This window comes from Typopeltis vanoorti, chromosome 19, assembly GCF_054136105.1.
Source record: "Typopeltis vanoorti isolate ZY-2024b chromosome 19, IOZ_Tvanoo_1.0, whole genome shotgun sequence".
NCBI lineage: Eukaryota > Metazoa > Arthropoda > Arachnida > Uropygi > Thelyphonidae > Typopeltis > Typopeltis vanoorti.
Genome location: NC_143567.1, coordinates 1,611,855 through 1,639,101, shown reverse-complemented (window position 1 = coordinate 1,639,101; position 27,247 = coordinate 1,611,855). Strand labels below are relative to the sequence as shown.

The window sequence follows — 27,247 nt, the reverse complement described above, 5'->3', positions numbered from 1 at the left end:
TCTGCAAATAGATTCATTATGAAATTCAGCACAAGGATATTAATTAACACAATCTGTTTAGGAATTAATATACTTCGCCAGTACTATTCATATCGTTTAGTTTAATCTACCTATTCAATATTTTTTTGCTTGATTTGTTATTTTATTGTCACCATATGAGAATAATTCTGATTGTTTTGCATAAGGCAATCTCTCAACAGGATTCTCATTCTGTTACACTTGTTTTAAAAAAAAAAAAAAAAAAAAATGAGATGAAAAATAAAACCCAATCATTAATTAGATTCCTTGTACTTTCTGGTTTTAAAGACCTGTTCTTTAGGATGTTCCCTTTCATAAATGGAAAGGAACACTCCGAACCTTAACTTTTCATTAATGGCATTAAACAATCTTGACAATGTGAGAAAAGAGCAAAGTGTTTTGCAGTTCCTGAACTTGAAAAAAAATACTTCTTTTTCCAAGCTGGGATATTGTCTCCTGTTAACCAAATGAGATTGACCCTGCATCCTCTACAAATTAATATCTAGTAATTTTCCAAAGTGAATATTCTTTTCCACATTTGCATTTAGCAGGGGCGAATGCTGGTCTTGAAATTCACGCTTGCTCTTGTTATCATTCAGAGAATGAGAGGTGTGATTGAAGTCTGATTAATGGAATAACGAATTACTGACCATTTAAAACTATGTTGAAAGTTTATTTTCCACTTGGTTAGAGTATAATAAATTTAGTTTAATCCTTTATCCAAGTGTGAGCAAACAAAGTTTGCGCCTGAAAGTATCTTCAGGACTGGGTTAAGGTGGTACACACCAGGGCAACTCGTTGCAAACAAGTTGCCCTGGTGTGTACCACCTTAACCCAGTCCTGAAGATACTTTCAGGCGCAAACTTTGTTTGCTCACACTTGGATAAAGGATTAAACTAAATTTATTATACTCTAACCAAGTGGAAAATAAACTTTCAACATCTTTCTCTAAATCCAGAGTAATTTATTAAAAAAAGGGTGGCACACCAATTGGCAATTCCTATAGGTGGAGATGACCGGCAAATGCTTCTGCCTGATATCTCGACTTGGGCCTGGCTCCCACTGAAGAGACCTCAATAAAGGTCGAAACCGGTCTGGGTAGTGGCCCTTCCCTTAATGCATAACAATAGACATATCCGCAAGGAGATGTGTTTTGCATTATAGGAGATACTAGGATAGGAGTGTTGGATCTTGCTCCACCTTTGCAACGAGTTGCCCTGGTGTGTACCACCTTAACCCAGTCCTGAAGATACTTTCAGGCGCAAACTTTGTTTGCTCACACTTGGATAAAGGATTAAACTAAATTTATTATACTCTAACCAAGTGGAAAATAAACTTTCAACATCTTTCTCTAAATCCAGAGTAATTTATTAAAAAAAGGGTGGCACACCAATTGGCAATTCCTATAGGTGGAGATGACCTGCAAATGCTTCTGCCTGATATCTCGACCTGGGCCTGGCTCCCACTGAAGAGACCTCAATAAAGGTCGAAACCGGTCTGGGTAGTGGCCCTTCCCTTAATGCATAACAATAGACATATCCGCAAGGAGATGTGTTTTGCATTATAGGAGATACTAGGATAGGAGTGTTGGATCTTGCTCCACCTTGCAACGAGTTGCCCTGGTGTGTACCACCTTAACCCAGTCCTGAAGATACTTTCAGGCGCAAACTTTGTTTGCTCACACTTGGATAAAGGATTAAACTAAATTTATTATACATTTAAAACTATGTACAGGTAACTCTCGTATAACGCGGAGGTTAAGTTCTGCAGAAATGCTGCATTATATAAATCGGGTTATACGAGTCTCAGATCACATTGAAAAAATAGGGTTATGTTCTGAAATCATTTATTTTTTTTAAATTATATAAACAACAATGACATATCCAACAAAAAAAATATTTTTATTTAATTCAGGTAATTTATGTAAGTTAAGAAAACATATAAACTATGAAACAAATAAATAGTATAAAAGTATAAAAATTACAAATTGTACTTAAACTTCAATGCACATAATGCATAAATGTTTTAGGCAAAATAAAATAGTGCATATTTTAATCTTTCATAGCACGAGGATTTGAGGATTGGTTAATAAACACTGGTTTTGTCATGTAATCACCTGATGAATTACTACAAAACAGTAGAGTAATTCTATCTTTGGAAACTTTGAATCCAGGAGCTGATCTTTCATTTTTCGAAATATAGGTGCGTTTTTGCACTTTATTCCAATATAACCCGGATTCATCTGCATTGAACACCTGGTCTGAACTATAAATGTTTATAAGCTTTGAGATTTTTTTCTTTAATAAGATTTCCATCCATAGGAATTTTCTTTTGAGGTGCAATCTTCTATCGAAATCATTAGAGATTTCTCCATTTTTCCATTAGAATATCGTATACACGAGCAACGCGTTTTGCACTTATCGTTGACCCAGCAATAAACACTTTCTCGGATTTTATGTTCATTTTGTTTAATTGTTCCAATTGTTGATTCATTTAAATTCAAAGTCCCTGCAAAAACTCCGGTTTTTCTCCATTTTTCAACCGATCAAGGATTTTGAATATTTTGCTTCGAGAGAAATTAATTTCGTTTTCAATGCTGGTTTTTCCCTTTCGTTGCAGTTTGTGGCCATTACTATAAAAATAATTTTTTACACAAAAAACCAAGCATTACACACTGTATGTAACTCACCAGAAAATAAAGTGCTCAGCTTGAGAAACACACTTATGATTTTTAATGCACTTTCCTGGCAGAAACAAGGACAATTTTCAACAATAAACGTTTTATATGGTAAACAATTGAGGTACGTGCGTGCTAAAGGGTATTTCCCCTAATATAAATTCGTTACTTATAATTACATGCGGGATACAGGCAGACACAAATTTAAAGATAAAATTTGATTTTTAAGTCCCGCAGTGAAAAACATATGAAAAGATAAAGGGTTACTACAATTTGTAGACCGTGTTTTTATCGGAACCGTGTTGTATAAGTACCGCATTCAACAAGGGTTACTACAATTTTAGACTGCATTATATCGAAACTGCGTTGTATGAGGGTTACATGTATTTAGAAATTTATGTACATTTAATCATACAAATACAACATTATTTTACAAATGATATTCTATCTTTTTCAATTTAGCTATTTGAATACAAATTCTACCCTACAGTTCTTCTTTATGAACTGGTCAATAACATCGTCATAAAAAGTCATAAAAGGTTGCAACTTAATTTTCCCAAGCAATACACACTTGTAAAGGCTGGCTGAAGCTCACTGGCTAGAGCTACTTTGGCTGCGTATGGGCCGTGTTTAAGCAACAGGGTGAGATGACATGGAGGGAGCGGAAATGGCTATGCGTGCATGAAATCACAGTGCTGAAGTGAGGACCTGGATGCTCCCACAACCGAGCAAGTCAAGGTAGCTTGACTAGCATCAGCCTTTGATACACAACGCAAAGCTCAATTATTGCTGCGCAAGCTTAAAACATCTTCTACCTACAAAAATAAAAGCCTAAATAGAATGCTTATAAATGCATGCATTTATTAACAAATAAATATTACTTCTTTCTCAATTAATGAGCTTGTGCAGAAAGCATGGAAAATTCGCCACTGCCATTTAGTGATCTAAACAGCAAAAAATATTTCTAGTGAGAATTTAAAAAAAAAAAAAAAAAAAAAAAAACATTCCAAAAAAAAATCTGCATAAAATTGTCCAAAAACAAAGAACATATGATGAACATAACAGAGACCTTTTCAACAATATTTATGTCATGTGACATGCTTTCATGGAATGAACCACTTTTTGGATACACCACATATAACTTCAATAAAAATATTTCTGAAATAGATGTTTTTAATATCTCATAATAAAATAAACAACGGAAAATTACTGCTCCAATATATGTAAAAATTAAGTAGAAAATTAAATCTGCTTGTAATTACCTTTAGGAGGCTGAATGAGTTGTGATCCTATAAAAAGCTCCCTCTTTTGTATAGGAAGAATAACAGTTTCTCTGATTTCCTGAATGACATCATCCAGTCCAGCAATATCCTCCCAAGATATATTAATACTTGTTGGATCTACTAATTGGGCTGCTATTGATAATTCATAATCAGAAAGCTGTAAATATATATACACATTTTGCTATACTGATTTTGCCAATTCTTTAAAAGCATTAAAAGTACAAAATACAAAATCTGAGATACTGTATTGATTACTGTATCATCCACAATTTGGGGCCTGGTTTCATTTAACAAATAAAGATTCACGTTTTATTTTTTTGGGGGGAGAGAGAAGAGAGAGAGAGAGAAGGTAAAAATCATATGAAAATGAAAGATTCTTTAATATTCAAGTAACATTTAGTTGAAATATCATTCTTTAAGATTTAATAGAAAAATCATTTTATGTTCAAATGTTGGTTAGAGTATGTATTTGCATATTCCCTATTATCTGTAGTGAAAATTTTAAAAAAAGGTAATGCATAAATCATCAACACATTACTCCAGTGTCAGACTGAGTGTGAAGCTGAAGTTTAGGTTTTGAGCATCTCATAACATGCTGTTTTTTTTTCTTGGACTAGCTTAACAGAACTGTTTGAAAAACAAAGTGCCTTTCAAAAACTTTTTGAAAAGTTTTTGACAAGTATCTGGTTCAAAATAATAATAATAATAATTCTTTTTTTTGTCGAATGGTACTTTATTATCTGTCAAATAAATTATATACATATACATACAATTTATATAATACATATAATACACATATTTAAATAATACATACAATTCAATACAAATTACATATAATTTAAAAGATAATACTACAATTTTTCACTTGTGGTTCAATTCAGATTCCAATTTGTCCCATACTTTGTTACAGCGTGCAAGTCATATAGTTCAACAATTCGTGTTATTAGTCGTAATAACGATTTTAGTAATAGTTTATAATCAGTTATAGTTCAGTTACACAGAATAGATTACATATTATCTATCAATATAATTTTTTTTTTTCAGTACAGAATGCTAGGAAAATATCTTATTTAAATTGCATAAATAATGATATTAACAATGTGTTTTACATCTTTTTTCACATTCATATTTACAATGATTCATTTAAATTTACAATGATTCATTTTTTATTAAATTGATTATAATATTTACTTGTTTCTTTGGGTGGCTTCTTCCTCGAAGCTTTGCAGAGCTTATCAGAATAATGTTATCAGTATCTTCATTATTGTTATACACCTTACTGACTGTTTTGTTACATAATCTGCAATCTTTGATTATAAGGATTACATGCATATGAAAGAGGCGGATTAATCCCACCTACTTCGAAGCTTGGGCTAGCTTTTAGGAAGATAGTGGGATTAGCCTTCACTATTTATGTTGTTGTTACTGTTTATGGATGGGATGTAGGCATTGGATGCTGGTGATTTGTGATGTGTATATTAGTGTTAATGGTGCTTTTTGTTTTCTGAAAGCCGTATTGGTTAGATGATGTTGAAATTACTGGTAAGGTAGAAGATATCGGTCTGTAGTTCTGAGTAGTTTCTTTTACAATGTTTGTAAATCGGCGTAATTATTGCAGTTTTTAGTTGTTGTGGAATAATGCTAGTGTCGAATATTATGTTCAAGAATCTCAAAAGTATTGGATTTATTTGTTCAAAGTGTGTGAAAAGGTCTGTGAGTCTTATTTTATCTATTCCTGGAGTGGTCTTTGGTTTTAGTTGAAGAGTACTTCTTTCAGTCCCTGTTTTGTTATGGGTGGAAAATGCATAGTTTGTTGTTGACTTTGTGTCGGTAGTTTTTTGTTGATTGTTGGTAGATTGTCTTTTTTGAGTTGTGTGATATTGTTTGTGAAGGAATGGTTGAATGAGTCTGCTAGTTCCTCTTGGTTTGTGTCCTGACCAAAACTTTTTGCAATAAAATCTTGTGCTGAAGTTTTCTTTTTTCGAGTTACTAATTCGTTGAGTGTAGCCCATGTTTGCTTCATGTTGTCATTATATTCCAGGAATTTTTGGAAGCTGTAGTGTCTTTTTTCCCTATGAATTTTTGTTATTAGTTGATTTCTTGTGTTTTTGTATAAGGTTTGTAAGTGTGTGTTACTGGGTGACTTTTTTTTAGTTTTTTTCCATAGATTTTTTTTTACAGTAATACTATTTAGTATATTGCCATTTATCCATGGATTGCTGTCTGCATGTTTGTGTAGGCTTTGTTGCTTTTTCCTATATTTCTGTGAACTTTAGTTGGAAATTCTCATATAATGTTACAGGATCATTTATTTTAAGTAGGCAATTCCAGTCTGTATTTTTTACATGATTATCGATTTTTTTCAATGCACTTTAATATGATCGAGTTTTGTCGACTTTTGTGGTGGTGGGAAGGGGGGGGGGTAGGTAACGTAATAAAATGAAGTTGAGACAAAGTAGTGATTGGAAATTTTTACGCTAATTACTGATGACGATTATGTATAGATGGGAGCCCGTATCTTGATATGATCAATGCATGATTGTGTTAGTGAATTGTTGAGTATTTCTTCTCTTGTTGGGGAGTTAATGGTAGGGTTTATGTTGTACTGACTTAGTATATCAAGGTATGTGTTAGTGGTTGAAGGCATGGTCAAGAGTATTTATATTAATGTCTCCTATTAGGATGAGCCTATGTGTTATATGGGGTTCGATGCCGCTTAGCCATGCTTCTAACTCATGAAGAAAGCTGAGTGGATTATTATCTGGCGATCTGTATATTATGTTTATTGTGTATTTGATGCTATGTTTGTGGCTATTTGCGATTTCCAAAATTAGTGTTTCTGCATGTTCGAAACGAGTTTCTTTTTCAGTCACATTGTATTTTTCTTTGATAAATGTTACGATGCCACCTCCTCTTTTGTTTGGTCTACATAAGTTGTAGGTTTGGTAATTATTAATGGCGTTGATGGAGATGATTCGTAGTAGAGGTTCAGTGTAGTGGTTGGACAGCTATAGGTGTCCTCCCACGATGAGTCTTCAGACTCCTTGGAGGTGTCAGGAATAATAATTATAATAGTATGCATAAATTTCTGTGTCGTTTATTGCAACTTCAGTCAGTATTAGCGGAGCTATATTTGTCGTAGTGTAGTTGAACAGTATTATCAATGTTAGTGTTTTTTTTTATACTTCTTATGTTTGTATGTACTACAGTGAAGACGGTATTGGTGGAAAAGTTGTGTGCCCATTTATTCAAAGAGTCTAAGACCTTGAAGTTTATATTGTCTGAATGGATATGTTCACCTATATTTGATATTTAATAATAATAATCAGCTAATAAAGAAAAAATAAGTAACAAGCTAATAAGTCATCATCATCAAATTCCTCCCATATACCCTCAAGGGATGTACAAGATATGATAGTACTACATGAAAAAGTTACATCATTAATAACTTCCTATCAATAATTTTCCTCCAAATCAATCTGTAACCTGTCCAGACTCCAACATTATCAGATCTTATAATTCTATCTTCTAAGGCACTTTTTTACCATATCAATCCATCTATATCTTGGTCTTCCTCTGCATCATTTTTCTGCCAACCTGAAAGAGAATGCTTGTTTTGCTAATCTTTCTTTGCCCATTCTGTTTAATTGACCACATCACCTGAGATCAGCTCTGCTAACACATTCCTGGATGCTGAAAATGTCGAGTTCTTTCCTAATATCCTCATTTTTAATGTGATATTGCCATTGATGCCATCTGCTCATGCCCCTAATCTTTCTCAGGAATCATATCTACAGTCTCTAGTGATTGGTCAAGTGTTTCACTTCTGACCCAGCTCTCAGATCCATAATTAAAAACTGGTTTGAACACCATCTTGTATACAGCTAATTTAGTGTTTTAACTAATTTTTCTCTTATTCCATATAAATTTATTCAGTTGACATCCTACCATTCCAGCTCTGTTGATTCTGTGGTCTATTTCCATATTTAATTTCCATCTTCACTAAAAATCGTAGTAGAAAGTAGCAGAAATTTATTTACTTGTTCTATAGGTTCTCCATTCACAATGCATTTGATATTTTCAATGCTTCTGCCTATTTTAATTGTCTCTCTCTTGTTATTGCCGACCTTCATATCATATCTATTACAACAGTCAGTGAATTTAGTCAGGGAATCTTGCAGACTTGTAGCGGATTTATTTAGAAGTAAAACATCATCCACAATAAGGCAAAAAGCTGACATTAACATCTCCAATTTTGATATCAGGTTTAATATCACTTTCCTTCACAATGTGATCCCTATAGATAGTGAATAACAGAGGAGATGATGTACATCCTTGTCTGAAACCAGAATTAACATTAAGTCATCTTCCTGTACTTCCTTCAATTCTAACTGCTGACTAACAACTCAAATAAAAACTAAGTATTGCTTGATATAATGCCCCACTGACACCATATAACTGTAACGTATTGAATAGCTTCTCTCTTAGCACCTTGTTATATGCCTTTTCAGGTCTACAAAACTTAAACACAAATCTTTGTTATATTCCCATGATTTCTCAACTATTGGTTGTAAATTGAAGATCTGATCCTGACAGCCTCTATTTGGCCTGAATCCAGATTGCTCTTCACCAAGCTTATCTTCCACAATCCTTCTCAACCGTTTCTCAAATATAGTTGTGTAAATCTTACCAGGAACATTCAGCAGAGAAATACCTCTGTAATTCTCACATTTAGTTTTATTTTCCTTTTTATATATAGGTACTTTGAGAGCTCTACTCCAATCATCCAGACTTTGTCCCTCTGTCCAGGCCTTCTCAACTATGCAGTGCAGCCACTGTAAGACTTTTATACCTCCATACTTGAGCATTTCTGGTCGAATATCATCTACTCCTGCTGCCTTTCCACATTTCAGGCTTTTGATGGCTTTTTCTATTTCAAGTATGGATATATATTCCTGACTGCATGCTTGTTGAGTGTTTTTTTACCACTGTGCTATCACTGCTTAAGCCAATTGGAAAGCGAAGGCAGGTAGACCTCAAAAAAAGATATTGGATGGATAATGAGACCGGAACAGACCAATATGGTCAATACCCATAATTAGTGTTATGATGATGTTGCTATCAATGCTTGTTTCATTTAGCAATTTTTCGAAGTAATTGCTCCATACTTCAAGGACTTCCATACTTCATCTTTTTTCTCCAGTTTTCATGTCACCTTTATCATCTCTAATTCCTTTGACAGTACTCTTTCCTCCATTTCTGAGCTTCTTCAACAACCTCCAGAATATCTTGCCACCTTCTTGATATTTATTTTCTATGTTCTTACCAAAGTCTTTCCATGACTTTTGTCAGTTTACAGTTTTTAGCTTTTTCAAATTTGTCTCTATATTCTCTAAGAGCACAAGCTGACTTATTTGCCAGGAAATTTTGATATGCTTTCTTCTTTTCTTTCACTGCCTCTTTAATTTCCTGGGTCTATCTTGGAGTTCTCATTTTTCTAACCTTGCAGACAACCTCACCACATGCCTCTCTGGCTGAATCAATCAGTTTTTTCTTCAGAATTTGCCACTGAAGAGTCAAAGCTGTATAACTGAGAGGAGACCTCCACATAGCCTTTATAGGAATGCGAAGAACCGATGAGGACTTCTGACCTATTGTCCAATCCTCACCTTCTTGTGGTGCACCCTGTTAGGTATCTACCTGGATACTGAACGAATGAAGATGGGTTAGCAATTTGGGATTTAGCCGACGAAATTGTATTCTTATTGGCATAAACGAAAATACAAAATATTAAATGATGGTACAACATGACAGCTAATAAATAATAAGGAAAAAAGTAGGTGTTGTGGTAAATCATGGAGACCATCTTAGCAGTAATATAGTGAATAGGTATAAGTAACAGAAACATATTAAAAATGAAGCTTTTAGAAAGAAACAAGACTTCGATCATAACTCTCAATCACAATTCAAAATGCATGAGGAGAGTTGATATAAAAGGTGGTTATGGTCACTTTAACAGACAAAATAGTATCAAAATATGCATAAGCAAAGTGGATCCAGCATTATTTCAAAGCTGAATATAGAAACTATGAAAGTTTCATAAGGTAAGTTGACCAGAGACCTTACAGGAATACACTCCCCAGCATTCACGAGTTGCCTTAGTGTGGGCTACTTAAAAGACATAGGCGCTGCCAAAGTGTCTATATATATATTCACCTTTTATTAGTCCATTTTGATGAGGTTTCACTGGCCTGATAGCTGTTTCGAAATGGCTGGTTCTCTTCAGAGATCAGGCAGAAACTCTCGTTCAATACTAAGGAACTTGAAATAAAAGGATATCTACTTTGCTTATATAATTTTGCATCGCCAAACTGAAGCCTTTTGGCTCTTTATTTTAGTCATCAAAATGTGTTTGATGTCAGGAAGAATAGAAAACTAATAATAACCAAGAGGAAGACTAAGATCTAAGTTAAATGATGCAGTTATTGATGGGAAGTTATTAATAGTACAAACTTAACTGTGTTGTTCTATCGCAGTATCCTGCATGCTCTTTTGTAATACATATGATGATACAAATTTCATCTTTCTATAGACACAGAAAAGCTTAGCTGTATGAGCAGTTCAACTTTGATATTTTGTAGTTTAATTCCTAATACACAGAAAATAAGATATTTAATTATTTATGAATTAATTAATTAATGATTCAATGAAAAGAAACTTGAAAGTGATTACCAGTTGCTGCTGAAAACACCAGCAAATCCCATAACCATATTGTAAAAACAGTGCACAACTCTACTGAAGCAGAAAATAAAAAAATATAACACCATCATCCTCTACTTTCTAGAAGCAGATAAGACATTAAAGGATGACATCAATAAGCTCACTGAAACATGCAAGTTACACTCCAGAAAAACTGTCAGGCCACCTGTTAGGGCCTATGTGCACATGTAATGATGGAATGAACTTCCTGCACTTGATTGATGAACATGACCTGCAGGCAGCATGCCGATGAAGAGATCCCAATTCATAACTGCTGTAAATAGTAACTTCAAAGAAACTCCATCTCTAACATGTGTATGATCTCATTTGGATCTTAACTTTGCTCAGCAGGAATGAGATCATCAACTAGAGGAAACCATCAAAATGGTGATGAAGCATGTGCCACTGAGTATAAAAAAAGGAATGCTGTTGCAAAAATCAAGCAATACATTTAACAGCCACCATGAAGAGACGAAACTCAAACACTGTATACAGAAAGTGCTCGGCCCATGTAGTCAACTCAACAGCAAACCTCATGTCCAGACTGTCTACTTTACAGTTCCAACCCCAATAATGTACATTCCAAGTCTGTAAAAACTCACCTGCTTTTCTTGACAGAAAACCCAAATTGCAACTGCAACTCATTGCAACTCATGGGAAAGATATAATTTTAGCCATGGGTTCCATTAATAGCAAAGCACTGGAAGCATCCTATCCTTTAAGTTTGTGCACAGCAAAAACAGGTAAACCTCATTCTATCGGGGAAAATTTACTACTTCCAGCTATAAAAGATGTGGTAAAAACTATGTTTGGCAATGAGTTACTAAAAGATGTTGATTTGATTCCTCTTTCAAATGACACTGTCAGTCGCAGAATTAATGATATGGCAGGTGACAAAGAATCTTAGTTAATTGAAAGAGTTAAGAAGCGCCCTTATTATGCGTTACAAATAGACGAGACTACTGATGTTACAAATGATGCACAGTTAATATGCTACATAAGATATGCGCATGATAACAACATTCATGATGATATTCCGTTTTGTAGAACTTTGTCATCCCGAACAACTGGAGAAGAAATATTTCATACTCTTGATAATTACATAATACACAAAAGGATCTAGTGGGAAAATGTATAGGCTTCTGTTCAGATGGAGCTTGCGCTCTTACAGGCAGGCATAGTGGGCTTGTTTCTAAGTTCAAAGAAGTAGCTCCGGATATGAATTGGGTGCATTGTTTCATACATTCCTTTTGGAAGCGTTTGCCTCCAAAGGAATGCCACCAGAATTTAAAACTGTGCTATACAATGCTGTCAAGCTAGTTAATTTTATTAAAGCTCGACAGTTAAATAACAGGTTATTTTCAGTACTCTGCAATAAAATGGGCAGTGAATATACACAACTTTTGCTTCATTCTGAAATTCGATGGCTTTCCAGGGGCAAAGTACTAACAAGGTTATTTCAATTAAGGCACGAAGTTTAATTATTTGTAAATGAACGTAATTCTGATTTTGCATCACTCCTTGTTGACGAAGCATAGTTATCAACACTATCCTATCTTTCAGACATTTTTTCGAAATTAAATGAACTAAATATCTCCCTTCAGGGAAATTTTTTAACTGTTCTTGATGCCTACGACAAATTAAAGGCATTTGAGAAAAAACTGGTTTTATGGATTAATTATGTAAAAGACAGACAATCTGCACCTTTTCCAACATTGGAATCCTTTTTAGTGGAAAATAATATTTTTGTTCATTCTGAGTTTGTGAAAAGGGTTTGTGACCACCTCAAAAATTTGAAACTGAATTTTGAAACATATTTTCCAAATAACTTTTATAAGAAATTTCTGTGGGTTCGCGATCCATTTCAGGCTTGCAGTCACGAGAATGACCTTTCGTTATCGAAAAAGGAACAGTTAATTGAGTTTAAGTGACAGTGGGCTTAAATGCAATTCCATGATCTTGGTTTGGCTCGCTTTTGGATCTTGTCTTCAATGAGAAGTGAATTTCCGGAGTTATCTGAAGAAGCATTGAAAATCGTCCTGCAGTGAGAAAGGATTTTCATCGCTCCTTCAAATAAAAACAAAATACAGAAATCATCTTAGTGTGTGCCAATCTTCGACTGAAGTTGACCAATACTGAGCCAGATATCCAGCAACTCTGCATGGGCTGAGAAGCTCAACGATCTCATTAAAAGTAGGTAGTAACATAATTATATCATCTTATTTATTTGTTTAATAAAAATTAAAACGTTGTTCAATGATGATACACTTTTAATCGTTTACTTCCAATTTAATTAATTATATTGCTATATCTTTCAAAACATGCTTTTAGATTTATTATGTTATAAATGGCACAGTTTTTCTGAAATGTTGGTAATTCCTACATAGGTTTTTTAAAAAAAATTACAAAAAGTCAAAACAACGTATAGGGAAATAAATTAAAACACTATGTTTATTTTTGAAGTAAAACTTTAATTCCAACATTCTAAAATGTTATTTTTCTTGCTTTTCTGTTTGCAAAATCATCAAAATCTATTACATCACTTAGTTGCTGTTTTATAGACAATAAGGCAAGATTTCATAAACGCCAAAAAAGGTGCAAGCAGGGCGGATCTCTCCCCCCAGCTACGCCTCAGTAATTTAGTGGTCTGCAGAATTGTTTTAGGCATTTTACTGGTCCTTGGCCTTAGAAAGGTTGAGAAACGCTGCTCTACACCATTCACTCAAGTTCATTTCCAGTTATCGCTATCCTAATACCATTAACCATTCCAAACCTTTTGATTTCCTTTCTTTAAATGGTGATTTTCTTCAGTCTAAATTTCCTAACAACAAGGTCATTTCTCTTGGGGATTTTTTCCCTTGGGGTGTATGGCACAATTTCAACTTCTATACCTCATTCCATTGGTTGGGTTACTGTTTCCAACCTGCTGAAATAATCCTCATTGGTATGGGTTTAAACATTTATTCTCCATTCCGCTCTACATTCCCAGCTGCTAACCAAGCCCTAGTTCTCCAAAAGGTGTACCAAGGATGTACAAGTGAAGAATCAAGCATACCATAACTAGCTTTCATCCCAAACTCCATTCTCCTTTCCATGTTTAAATTTCCCTAGTTATTGCGATCATTCATATCAAAGTTTCTCAACAGAAAACCACAGAGACACTGGAATGCAAATAAATAATTTACTAGCTAAACTTAATTATTTATTTACAAGCAAATGTTTCATTAGAATTATCAGAGGAAATTTAACACTACACACTCAGTGAAGAAAATGACCTGGATAACAAGGACAATCACATGCATGGAGGCTTCATGGTGATTCCTGTTGCTAATGCTGATGGGGGGTGGATAGGGTGGTGCACCAAAATCTATGTAAAATCATACCATCTGTTCTGTTACTGAGTTCTGAAGAATTTGTGCCACTTCCAGGAACAGTGTCTCCAATTTCAAGTGGCATTAGTGAAGTAGCCTGGCTACCTTCCATCTTATGAAGATGTCTTTCTCTAAGGCATGTTGAAATAGTCTGCTTTTTGGTTCTCTATTCCAGATGTATTTTTTATGTTCTTTTTTCCTAACCAAAGTAGTTGGTCCAGTCTATCCAAAATATTCAGTTCCACACTGACAGGGGATGCTGTAGACACCTGGGCAGGAGAGAGGGTCTAGCAGGTGATCCTTAATTTGTCTTAGGCAAGTAGATAGTCTGTTTAAAAGTTTGTATACTGTTCTGATTGTCATTTCAGGAAGAGCATAATTTACCTGTTCTTTTTTTTTTAAAGAGCTTGGTGAGAGGATTTTTGGTTTTATATACTTTGTATTTTTTAATTTATTTTTTACGTCGGCCAGAATCCCAGCTCTAGAAACCAAACACAGAACTTTTTCAAACCACTTCAGGCATCCATTTTGTTAGAATGATGTAAATAGAGCACCTGTTGTGCAGTGCTGGTCCTGATGATGTGTTCTGGAGGTTGAAGTAATGATAATTCCAAGTTTCAGGGCTGGATATTGGTATGGAAGCGACATATGGGCTTACAGTAAACTTAACATATAAGGGGCCCTTCTTTTTTTCTTTTTTTGTGGCTTCCACACATGAAAGGTTTATACTACAGTAAAGTCATACCACACATGGACTAAGGATTTTTTTCTATTTGTATAAATTTTATATACTTCTTTGTAATTTTTTATTTATTTTTTTACATTGCCCAGAAGCCCAGCTCTAGAGACCAAACAGAACATTTTCAAACCACTTCAGGCCTCCAAAGAAGTGGGGAGGTGGTCTCACACTGGATGATGAAATTTATTACCCACCTAAAGATAATCACAAACATCTGTGCCCACAGAAGGATTCAAACATGCAGCCTGTTGGTTGGAGAGCAAATATACTACCAACTCAGCACAAACAGGCTGGCTTACCTTGCTTGCCTTGTAACTAAAGTATCCAACAATACAAGAGCTCCTCCTTTTTTCATCTCTACGGTGAAGCTAATTTGAGGATGGATATTACCCAGGAAATGTAAAACATTAGAGAGCCTGTGGCCAAATGGCAAAGATATCGTCTATATACTTCAACCATAATTTGGGCTTAAGGGAAGCCAAATAAGTGCCAAAGTTTCAAACAATTCACAATATGTGAGGTAGCAATCAGGGATGAAAGTGGAGAGCCCATTGCTATACCTTCAATTTATTTAAAAAGAGGCTGTTCCAACTAAAATGTCTCGATTTAAATCAGTGTTCAAGTGTTCACAAATGTCAGGAGGATATACTAGTTCTCTTGTCCAAAATATATCACCTACTGGAACATTTGTAAAAAAGGGACAACACATCAGAGCTCAGAAAGCAATCATTCTCCTCTAATTAAAGGTTTTATATAGTGGTTTAAAGCATGAAGAGTTTATATTATGTAAGACGATGCCTTGCCAATGTGTCTATTGAGTTTGTGACTGTCCTTATTATCCAGGTGATTTTGGTTTATGTCTTCACTGAGTGTGCAGTGTTAAATTGCCTCTGATAATGCTAGCTTAAGCTAGAAAAAAACTTTGGGGTCTAAATAAATAATTTTAGCTAGTTAATTATTTATTTGCATTCCAGTGTCTACACAGTTTTCTCTTCCAAAAATTTCAACAAGAATAATCCAATCTACTTTATTGCTTATACCAAAGCACAGAATAACTGCAAGAAAACAATCAACTCATCCAAAATGGATTTTGAAAGAGTTGTGAAGATACTTCACATGCAAACTTTGTTTGCTTATGCTTGGGTTTAAACTTGGGATTAAACAAAAAAATAATTTCTTACTAAATATAATTTACTTGGTAACCAAGTGAAAAATACTTTCTACATCTATCTCTGATCCAGAGAATTTTAATAATAAGGTGTTACACCTTTTTACTTCTTGAATATGGGAAATATAAGATTCCGCATTAATTTAACCTCAGCATCTTCCTAGGTATAGCTTCCACTGATGAGACCACAAATAAAGATCAAAACTGGTCTGGATAGTGACCCTTCTTTAATGCTTAACATTATGCATGCCAAATAGAATGTGTGTTTTGAATTTTGAGATGCAAAGGCAATTGATGTGAAGTCATTAGCAAGTATATCTTCATGACAAATAGCCTAGTCATGAAGATACTTCATGCACAAACTTTGTTTGCTTTCGTTATATGCGGCATAATTTAACGCAGCGATTAGGAGGAGTGTATTATGGCAGGCTTCAGGCATATGTATTGGAAGAAAAATCAGATGAGAACAAATTATCCACCATAATATGCAAAGAATGACCAGAGAGAGAGGAGGCTAACAATCCAGTCATAAAGGATAGGATGAGGACCATAAGATGCAGCTTGGAAATAATGCAAAGCCAAACAATGAAGCCTGCCACAGAACAAAAATGGTGGAATCCATATTGATGATCACTAATTAACCAATGGATCCCTAGGTAGTAAAGAAGTTGGTTGTTCATGATGTCCTCCATCACTTTTCTGAGAACTGAGGTGAGTACAATGGGATGATAGTGCAATGCATAACCTTTATCTCCGTTTTTTGAAAAAGGTTGGAAAGCTTGCTTTCATGCTGAAAATTATAGGGAAGACTGATTCCAAAAGATCTGCCTTAGTAGAGCAGAGGTTTTGCCATATGGCTTTGGCATTGGGACTAGAAGGCTTGAATGATATTTGAGAAAACTACCATACTATGTATGGTAGTTTTCTCCACTTTCCTCTAAACATTTTTAAATGTTTAAAGGAAAATGGAGGAAGAACAGTGGTAGGTAGTTCGGTGGAGCAGCACTCATGAAAACATTTACAGAAAGGCTAATGCCGGAACTAAACATTATGGGGAAAGAGACTCTGAAAGCAGACTTTCCTTGTTTTTTTTTTTTTTTTTTTTTGAGTAATGGAAAGAAGTGAACACCAGGAATGAAAATAAAAAGGATTAATGACTTCAATATTTTGTCTCTGACAAAGACATCATCAGAGAGACAATGTGCAATGCAACCACAAAAAGAGAAGGCAAGTATATTAGACTGGAAACCTTAAGGACATCTGTGAGAAATGGAAGGCAACCTTGGTTGTTAGGCAAGAATTAGTTTCCCATATCATGGGGAGTTTCTAATAACCATATTTATTGAAGTTAGGTTAGTTTTTAAGGTCAGCTGCTGTTTAAAAAAACTCCTGTGTTTGTACTTAGTGCAGTCAAGAATGGTAGTCATTTTCATTTAATTCTGTGCAGGGTGTCCAAGGCATGTTCTGCTAGACCGGAGTGATCATAATTTGGGAGACGATGCATTTCTTATGTTCTTCCAGATGAGAGTTGGCCAATCATTCAGTTTGTTCTTAATAAAACAAAATGCAAGTACAGCTTGCAAATTTTTTGCCAACATCCATCTTGGAAGAACATAAATATGTCATCTGCCACAATTATAATCAGTTAGGTCTAGCAGACTGGATCAGCCACAGATATTAAAAAACAATTCAACCTCAAATGGGGTTATGTAAAGCTCCTAGAAAAATGGGAAACTAATTCTTAGCCCACTTGCTCAACAGCTAAGGCTGACTACTAGCACTTACAGAGAGTGCAGCCTCTTAGGACTTTAAGATTCCAGCTTTTGTCACATGTGGTTGTTTGCATGTTACAATTCTTATTTCACCAGAGATGAAATAATGGAGTCATTTAACACTATTTCTAGGGCAATCATCATTCCTATCCTATTCCCTCGGCCATACAGTTGGTGGGGGTAGCTATATGCTACCATACTAGGGAGATGATTATGAGCAAGGTGGTTTCCCCATTGCCTTCCTTGCCGTAGTATATTTTATGACTGTAGCCGTGTTTGTGTGTTCATGGGAATGATTTGCCTATTTTGAGGGATGAAAAACCTCTGTATGAGACCGGTTAACTCTCCTTTAGTCGAAAAAGACCAGATAAAGGTTTTCTTACTTCACTGACGGGAATCGAACCCAGGTCTTTCCGACCAAAGGGCTTTGTCTATACTGACTGAACTACAGACTCCAATCATCATTCCATTAAATCAAAAAAAGAAGAAAAAATTTACAACTAGCACTTAAGCTTAAATACGCGATCGCCCTCTTCTGGATAGCATAAAGCATTAATACATTTTTTATTAATTTTTATGGCTACTTTTGTTTAGGAGTACCCCTTTTTAAAACATCATTTGCTTTTTACTCAATTTTAGGGCACTACTGATATTTTAAAATATAGATTATTATTATTATTATTATTCAGGCCTCCAAGGAGTCAAAAGACTCATCGAGGGAGGGCCTTTCTAAGACAAAGTCTGTCAAGACTCATCGAGGGGAGGTCCCCCCCTGAGAAACACAAAGTTTATCATACCACTCCTTAAACCCACTGACCGTTCTATATGAAGAATATAAGGCAGGAATAATTTTGCACGTGACTTTGTAGAATGTTCCTGATTGTCATCTTACTGAGCAGCATCCGGTATATTATAGCAATATGCAATATTACTGAGGTGTGACTGAAAGGAGTGGGGGGGGGATGGAAATGTAGAGATGAGAGATGAAAGAAAATTGTGGGTCAGGCACAAGGCATGTGAAATTTAAAACCCAGGTTTTAAGGGTGGGTGGTGAATTCTTTGGGAAGAAGGTGAAAGATAGAAATTTTTTGCGGAAAGAAGGATAGAATATGATGAAAACAAGATTAATATTTTTTTTTTCACCACTAAAAATATGAAAACAGTATGCCAAGGTTAGACGAACTTCATCACCATCCTTTCAGGGATTTAGGCCCAATGGAATTTGAAAAAGGGAGCCAGTTGGAATCAATAACATTAAAGTTGCCAAAGAAGACAACTCAACTGTTAAGGAATTTGGATTGTATGAAATTAAGCTTCACTGAAAAGAATTCAAAAAGGGCTAAATGATTTTCAGAATTAGGAGGGAATGGTAGTGACAGCATATGAATGAGACAATGAGGCAGGGAAATCTTTGCAGAAAAAGCAAGCAACAGAAACTGTGCAAAAGAAAGTACATTAAGTATTCTCTGGCAAGGAAAGTCAGATCACATACAAAAACACAAGTACTAACCCTTGTGGCAGAAAGAATCATACAGAGTGTACAGTGAACAGTTAAGACGGGCTGTGGTGATAGTTGTGGCAGAGATTTGAGGTTCAGTCAAAAACAGATCAGGTTTGGATATATACAAGTGCTGATGAGGCACATTATTTAGGTTGATGTTGATACCACAAATGTTGGTGAAGTGAATTGTGGAAAAAAAAAAAAAAAAAATTGGAAGGGAATTTTTTGGAGGAAGCTGAAGAGAAAACAGCAGGGGAACAGACAGTAAGAGGAGACATGCAACCCATAGAGAGCATCCAGACTCTTTGCCATAACATAGTCTTGACAGTTAACTTTGCATAACATAATACAGCCTCCATTCAGGTGCAACATGGTAGTGTAAATGGAAACAAGATTATGTGCCAGCTCACCAGGAAGCCTTCCAAACATGCATAATTCTTAGAGTGGCCATATATCTTTTGTATTTATCAGAATTTAAAAATAAGATGTACAGAATATTAGAAATAATTTACTAGTTATAAATGTACAGAGATGACTGTCAGATCTCTTCAGAAAGGGGGGCAAAAAGAGAATGACACAACATACAGAATTGCATCTATTGAACACATTTGTTTCTAGTAAATATTTTTTTATAGTTTGAGCATTTTGTTCGGAATTCACAACAGATTGGATTTTGACACATCAATATACCATCATGGTTAAAAATATTAAAAACAAATTGGACACAACCAATAAACAAAATTAAAAAAATATGTTTAACTTATTCTCCACAACTCTCTATTAATATAAAGGGGTGAATATGGAAAAAAAAGAAAGATAGTTAACAACCTACTGATATAAATTAGATAGGGCTAAACGGCCTCGCCTACTCCCTATATACAGGAATAAAAATGCGTTAGCTGATTTTTTTTTTAATATTTATTAAGTGTGTGATATCTCACTGAATTTCAAAATCTCTGGAGCACAATGCACTTTTTCAGAAACATGAGGCACCACAACCTCATGACTGTCCATAAAAGAAGTATAGACACCTCAATCAAATATACAGTAGCAATCATCATCTGGAGCAGCAGCTACTGTATATTTGATTGAGGTGTCCATACTTCTAACAAATGCTGGATGATAGTGTCTAAGTCTCTCGGCAATTCAGACCACAATCTCATATAAGTAAGATAGTTCTCACAGAACACCCCCCCCCTCCTCTAACCCTCGACCTCTCATCCTTTAGCACAGCAAAGGAGCCAACTAGGATAACCTGTGGAATTTCTACATATCCTTTCCTTGATCTTACTATTACTTCCACTCACCTGACCCTAACACCTGCTATGAACGAGTCACAGAAATTATTCTAACTGATATGACGACCTTCATCCTCCATTCAACCACATTACTTTCCAAGACCCAGTTCAACTGAAAATGTATCACAGCAGTGAAAGAAAAAAAAATTCAGCTTACGGCATATGGCTCGCATCCAGAACTCCAGCATCATACTCTGATTATACCAAACCACATAACATATGCAAAATCAGTCATCAATGGATCTAAATCTGATTTCATAAAGGCCACCAGCAAAAAACTTGCATCCTGACCAAACAGAAGCTGTGTCCTCTAGTCGCTTGCAACTTCTGCTCTTCTACACTTCCATCTCTGTCACATTCTGATGGCACCACTTTACTCAAAAATAAAGCTAACCTCCTGGCATCACTCTCTTCTCTTCAAACTCCTGCTTGATGACTAAGGGAAATCACCTCCTACCATACCAGAATCCAAGCACCGTATGCCTCCTATAGTTTTTTTGACAAAATCTCATCAGAAAACTACTAAATAATTGTTAGAAGTTTGTCCACTTGATTATACTATAAATTAAAGATTTATATTAATTTAATTTATACTATAACTTAAATTAATATAAATCTTTAACTTATAGTATAACCATGTGGAAAAACCTCCAACAACTATCTCTAATCCAGAGTATTTTAATAATAAGGTGTGACACCTTTTGGCAAACTCATATATGAAAATATGACTTCTGCATTACTTCAACCGTGGTATCACCTCTGGGTCTGGCTCCCACTGATGAGATCGAAACTGGTCTGGGTAGCCACCCTTCCCATAATGCATAGCATTATACATACCCGTAAGGATATGTGCTTTGCATTATGGAATATTAGTATCCCATAATGCAAATCAAGTGATGTGAAGTCATAAGCTTCTATATACAAGTCGCCTCAGCCCTGAAAATAGTTCAGGTGCAAACATGTTTTCTTACACTTGGATAAAGGATTAAACCAAGTATATAATTTCTTGGTATCTTTAATTTAAACTACTAAATAACTTGGATGCTAAAAAGTCTTCCCAGTCCTCATGGCATCGTCCCAATTGTTCTCAAACATTATATTATTATTTGACACCTCCAGGGAAGGCACCTGCTCTACAACTGTCTCCACTCATTCACTAATTATCCAAATGACCACAACTACCTCAATGCCATCTACTGCCGACCACCACCAATAGTTTTCCCACAGAACAATCACAAACATCCATGCCCCTGGAGGGATTCGAACTCTCAAACTTTTGGCTTGAGAATGGATATACGCTGATCACTCAGCCAGCCAGCCAGGCCGGCCTATGCTCCAGAATTGTCCTGCATCGTCTCTGTAATTTATTATTCATATCTGGTACTTATCCCAATGCATGGAAGTAATCTCATAACCATCCTATTCCAAAAAAGTGTGACAGAAGTCTACCTTCACTCTACCCAGCAATTGCCATCACCTCTGTTCTCTCCAAAATAACGCAGAAAGTCATTAATAGCCTACTCCTCCACTAAGTAGAGGCCAACAAATTAATCAGTGACCACTAGTACAAATTCCACCATTCAAGTTCCAAAACTGACCTTGTAGCTTACATCATCCACTACTGGTTATGTACTATGGAAAGGTTCGGAGAAACTTGGCTGTCGCCCTTGGCATTTCCAAAGCTTCAACCATGAGTGGTATTGAGACCTACTAAACAAACTGCCATCCTTTGGTCTTCCTGCTGCCCTCTGTAATTGAGTAGCCAGCTTTCTCTCTGGTCATTTCTTTGTGAGCCATTGTAGATAGCTCCCTCACTTCAAGCTTCACCACCAATGCTGAAATGCCTTGAGGCTCTGTCCTATCGCCTACACTTTCTCCTGTACATGAATGACCTACTCACAATTACCACTAATCTCATCTAGTTTTGCAGACAATAGCACTCTCCACTCATTCTACTCATTTGACAAACTATGCAGTACATTCCAGGCTACAAGATTATATACAACTGTGCCTTAAACAATGATCTACATACTATCCTCCAATGGGGAAAGGACAACCATATGTTCAATGCTACCGAAACAGTCTTGCTTTTTCTTGCACAAAAGAAATCCCAGCTAACCTACCCCTTACCCTCAGTAATACATAATCACCAGGCAAGATCAGATCTCTTTGTTAGGAATAACGTTTACCTCCAGTCTTTCCTAGCATAAACACCACATCAACAACCTCGTCACCAGATTAGATCGCACCCTGAGGCAAACAATTAAACATCACCCCTGATGGGTTATAAGACAAAAATATAAGAAAATCTCCAATTGCTATTTTGTTTTTACTACAAGAGAAACATTAATGCAAAATGATTACATAATAATATTTATTAAATGTTTGCTCTACAGGAATATCACACAATAAAACTGTTTATAATCAATGTCTGCCTCTATCGATATAGTTGCTAGACCAATCAATCTTTCTTAGGTCACTGCTGTTCACAAATAATTTTTAATCAGTTTAAGCTTGGAAAAATTTCTTTCTGCACTTACTATGCTAACAGGAATTGTTAGCGTAGCAACAGTGCCTACCGCAATATGGCTGAATGAGAGCCCGTATTAAGCCACACCATGAGGCAGGCTGCCTCTATGCTACACCCTGTTGACGATACTGCTCCTCAGGATCCAAGAAACTTGCCATTCTCTTTTGTTCAGGAACCTATTTTATACCCAACCATCTCTTCACTATATACAAAATCTGCCCATATTTAGAAAAGTGCTCACATGTTTGGGATGGTGCAAAATTTTCCTTAAACTCCTTGATGCCATCCAAAGGCATGCAATTAGTCTCTTAGGTGAATTCTCCCTTACAGACTCCAACCTTTTCTTATAGGGATAGTGTTTCAGCACTCTGTCTATTCTACAAGTACTTCCACAGTCACTGCTCCAGTGAATTGGCAACTATAATTCCTCTACTCTCTCTTGCATATGCTAATACAAGAGCTGCAGCTGCCTAGGATCCCTTTACTGTGTGACTGCAAACACACCAAACCTGCTTGTATTCATCCTTTTATTCTGACCACCTCTGTCCTCTGGAACAGCTTTCCTCAAGAAGTATTCCCAAACTACAACCTGCAACTCTTCCAAAAAACATCACTAAACTTCTATCTGTCTCAGCATCTGCACCCCACACATGGCAATGATGTGCCTATAAGTCCCCTTGATGTCTCATGTATGAGATCAATATAAATATAAAAAAATTTATTATTATTATTATGGGTATCTCCATGAAGTCAGTAGACTCATCGCAGGAGACCCAAACTATCAAAACAATATCTATCATATCTCTTCTTGAATTCATTTACAGACGAAGAACTCACAACTGAGTCAGGCAATGCATTCCACTCAATTCACCACCCTCCAGGCAAAAAACCTTGTTCTCACACCCTTGTTAACCACACTTTTCTTTAATTTCCAGGGATGACCTCTTGTTCTTCCATCGCTATTACACAGCTGAAATATTTCCCCTGCATCAACCTTATAAAAACCTTTTAGTAATTTAAATGTTTCTATCATATTTCCTCTTCTCTGCCTATCAACCAACCTCTGCAATCCACAAGCTCTCAATCTATCAATGTAGGGAGCATTTTTTACATCACTCATCAACTTAGTCACTCTCCTCTGAACCCTCTGCACAACCTCCTGATCTCCAAGGAATCCAAGTGACCAGACCTGAGCACAGTAATCTAAATGTGAAAGTATCAACACCTTATAAAGGGGAATAATAACCTCTTTATCTCTGGATGTTAGTGTGTTCCTCAATAACCAAGTAATCCTATGCACAATCTTGGACACCTTAGCAATGTGTCCCCTGAACTTCATCTCCCTATCCACCAACACCCCTAAGTCCCTAGCTTCATCAACCTCTTGGACTACTGTTCCATCAATGTAGTACACAGCTGGTAATCCTTTAATCCCAAAATGCATAACTTTACACTTTTCCACACTGAACTGACATCCATTACCATTTGCCCATTTTGCCAGCTTATTTAAATCATCCTGCAAACTCTCAACATCAACTTGATTTTTTATTGCGCTACCCAACTCTGCATCATTAGCAAACAACTGAATATCTCCCTTTAAGCCATTTCCTATATCATTTATGTACAAATTAAACAACAATGGCCCAAGCACAGAGCCCTGAGGAACACCACTGGTCACCTGCCTCATCCTGAACTCTGCTCCTCCATACACTACTTTCTGGTATCTCTCCATGAGCCATTCTCTTATCCATATCACCAGTTTAGTATCCATCCTCATCTGCTCCAATTTGCGCAACAGTATTCCATGGGGTATCCTGTCAAAAGCCTTAGCAAAATCCAGAAGTACCACTGTGTAGCCATTTCCTTTGTCCAACTCAGAGATCATTCTATTATAAAAAGTTAATAAATTGCTAAGGCAGGATCGACCTTGAACAAAACCATGTTGGCCCCTATAGAGTATCATATCCTGATCCACCCATTCTTGAATTTTGTCTTTAACCAACTTTTCCAATACTTTTACCACCACTCCCGAGATGGTGATTGGTCTGTAATTAACTACCACAGTTTTAGAGCCACCTTTATGCAAAGGAACTACTTTGTCCTTCCTTCCACTCCCTAGGGACCATACCAGAGTTCAAACTTAAGTTAAATAACCAAGTAAGAGGCGTTGACAGGTCCTTTGCACATTCACACAACACCGAGCTGATATTCCATCTAAACCTACAGCAGTGTTTGCATTTAAATTTTGCAATATACTAAGTACCTCTGATTTCTTAACTTCAATTCTCACATTAGTTATTGCTACAGGTACAGAGATATCCTCACTTGGGTGAGAGACTTTTGAAAAATGATCACTCAGTAACTCTACTATTACATCTGAATTGGTCACCTCAATACCATCAGCAACCACTAAAGTGATCCTTCCAAAGTCATTCTTCCTTTTACTGGTCACATAGCAGAAGAACTCTTTGGGATTACCCTTGATCTCCTTGGCTAAGGTCTTCTCATAATCTGATTTAGCTTTTCGTACTATGCTGGTATAGTTCACCCACCGATTAGAGGTCCCTTGACACTTCTGTGCATGTCAGAAAAAGGAGAATCCATTCCAATAATAGGGTAATCAGTCTGTCTTCTGGGATGAGTTTGTTTATTATTACAGGTCGGAAAATTTAGCTTTTCTTTTACGAACATTGCTGTTTTTAAAGTGTAACTATTTTGCTTGTATAACAGTTGGAAAAATGTATGTAGAGTGTTAACAAAATTAAAAAAGGTATAGCATAAAACAAAAATGTAACTAAGTTTATTTTTAAGAAAGTTTTCTATAAATAAAAATAATTATACAGAAAAACAGAAATTATTTCAAATGAACTTAGATATTCTAAACTTACAGTTGAGAGAACTGATACACTTTAATGTCCTAAACTGATTAATTATTTATGACTTGTTGTGACTCTTTTAACAAACCCATGAAAAAAAAATTTTGGAAAAAATACCATTATCAAATTCTTTTAATCTTCAGAGTCATCTGAATCGGTGTCCGAATCGCCATCACTTTCACTTAAACAAACCAAAGGTTCGCATAATTTTTCGATAATTCCGTCTCTGTCCCAATATATATTTTCCAATGAGGTGACATGAGAGCAATATTTTCCCCAGTTTTGAACTGTAATACTTTCAATCACCTGTTCTGAAAGCTTAAAAAGTTTCGACATGTCAATATTACCAGTTACATTGCGATGGCGAATGTAACTTTTCACTTCTGCCCAAACATACTCAATAGCATTAATATTGCAATGATATGGTGGTAGCCTCAAAGCTAGAAATCCATGCTCTTTGAGCATCGTGTCGAATTTAAATAGTTTAGTTATGGGCGAGTTTCTTTTGACCAAATTAAGCAATTCAATTTTTCGCATATCTGGGGAATGAGAAATGTTATTTGCAGAGAGCTAATCCAATAAGAACTTGCTTCTTATTAGACCAATTTGGAACTTTGTTTAATCGAATAGAGTGATATGAAGCGTTATCAATTATAACAACAGCATTTTTAGGAAGGTTTGGAATCAGTTTTTCTTATGCCCACTTTTCGAAGATCGTAGAATTCATTTGCCCATAGTAATCTCCAATAGTTGAATTGGCTTTGTATAGTAAGTTTGAATTCGGTAAAAAACCCATTTCTATAAACCGGTTTGTAGAACTCCACATTCTTCTTTAGACTGCCAACATTTTCCATAAGTTAAATTACTATCCATCCAAGTTTCATCTAGATACACAATCGGTCTTTTCTCCTCCCCGAAACATCTTATTGCTCTCAAATACTGTGTTCTATATAAAACAATGTCACTTCGCTCCATGATAAGTTTCCTTTTATTCTGGGACTTTTTAAAACAAAATCCGATTTCATGAGGTATTTTCCTTAAAGTTTCTCTTTTCCAAAGAAAATAAATTTTTTCTTTAAGCACAGGAATCAATTTTGGAACAGTTGGCACTCTCTACTCGCCAACGTAAAATTCATGAATAGTTCTTCTCATAACGTCTACATCAAAACCATTCAAAGCTACGGTTTCGATGGTTTTCTTTCTCTGGCGCTTTTTTTTTTTTTTTTTTTTTTTAGGAGATTTAAATTTTGGTACC

General features: G+C 35.6%; 1 protein-coding gene across 1 annotated transcript in view; it reads right to left on the bottom strand.

The window, feature by feature from the left end:
• LOC150095816 (outer mitochondrial transmembrane helix translocase-like) overlaps positions 1-27,247 on the bottom strand; it is a 235,029-nt gene that overhangs the window by 192,782 nt on the left and 15,000 nt on the right. The window contains exon 3 of the mRNA XM_090408910.1: positions 3,958-4,135. Coding sequence (XP_090265036.1) covers positions 3,958-4,135 — 178 coding nt within the window. The remainder of the gene's footprint in view (positions 1-3,957; positions 4,136-27,247) is intronic.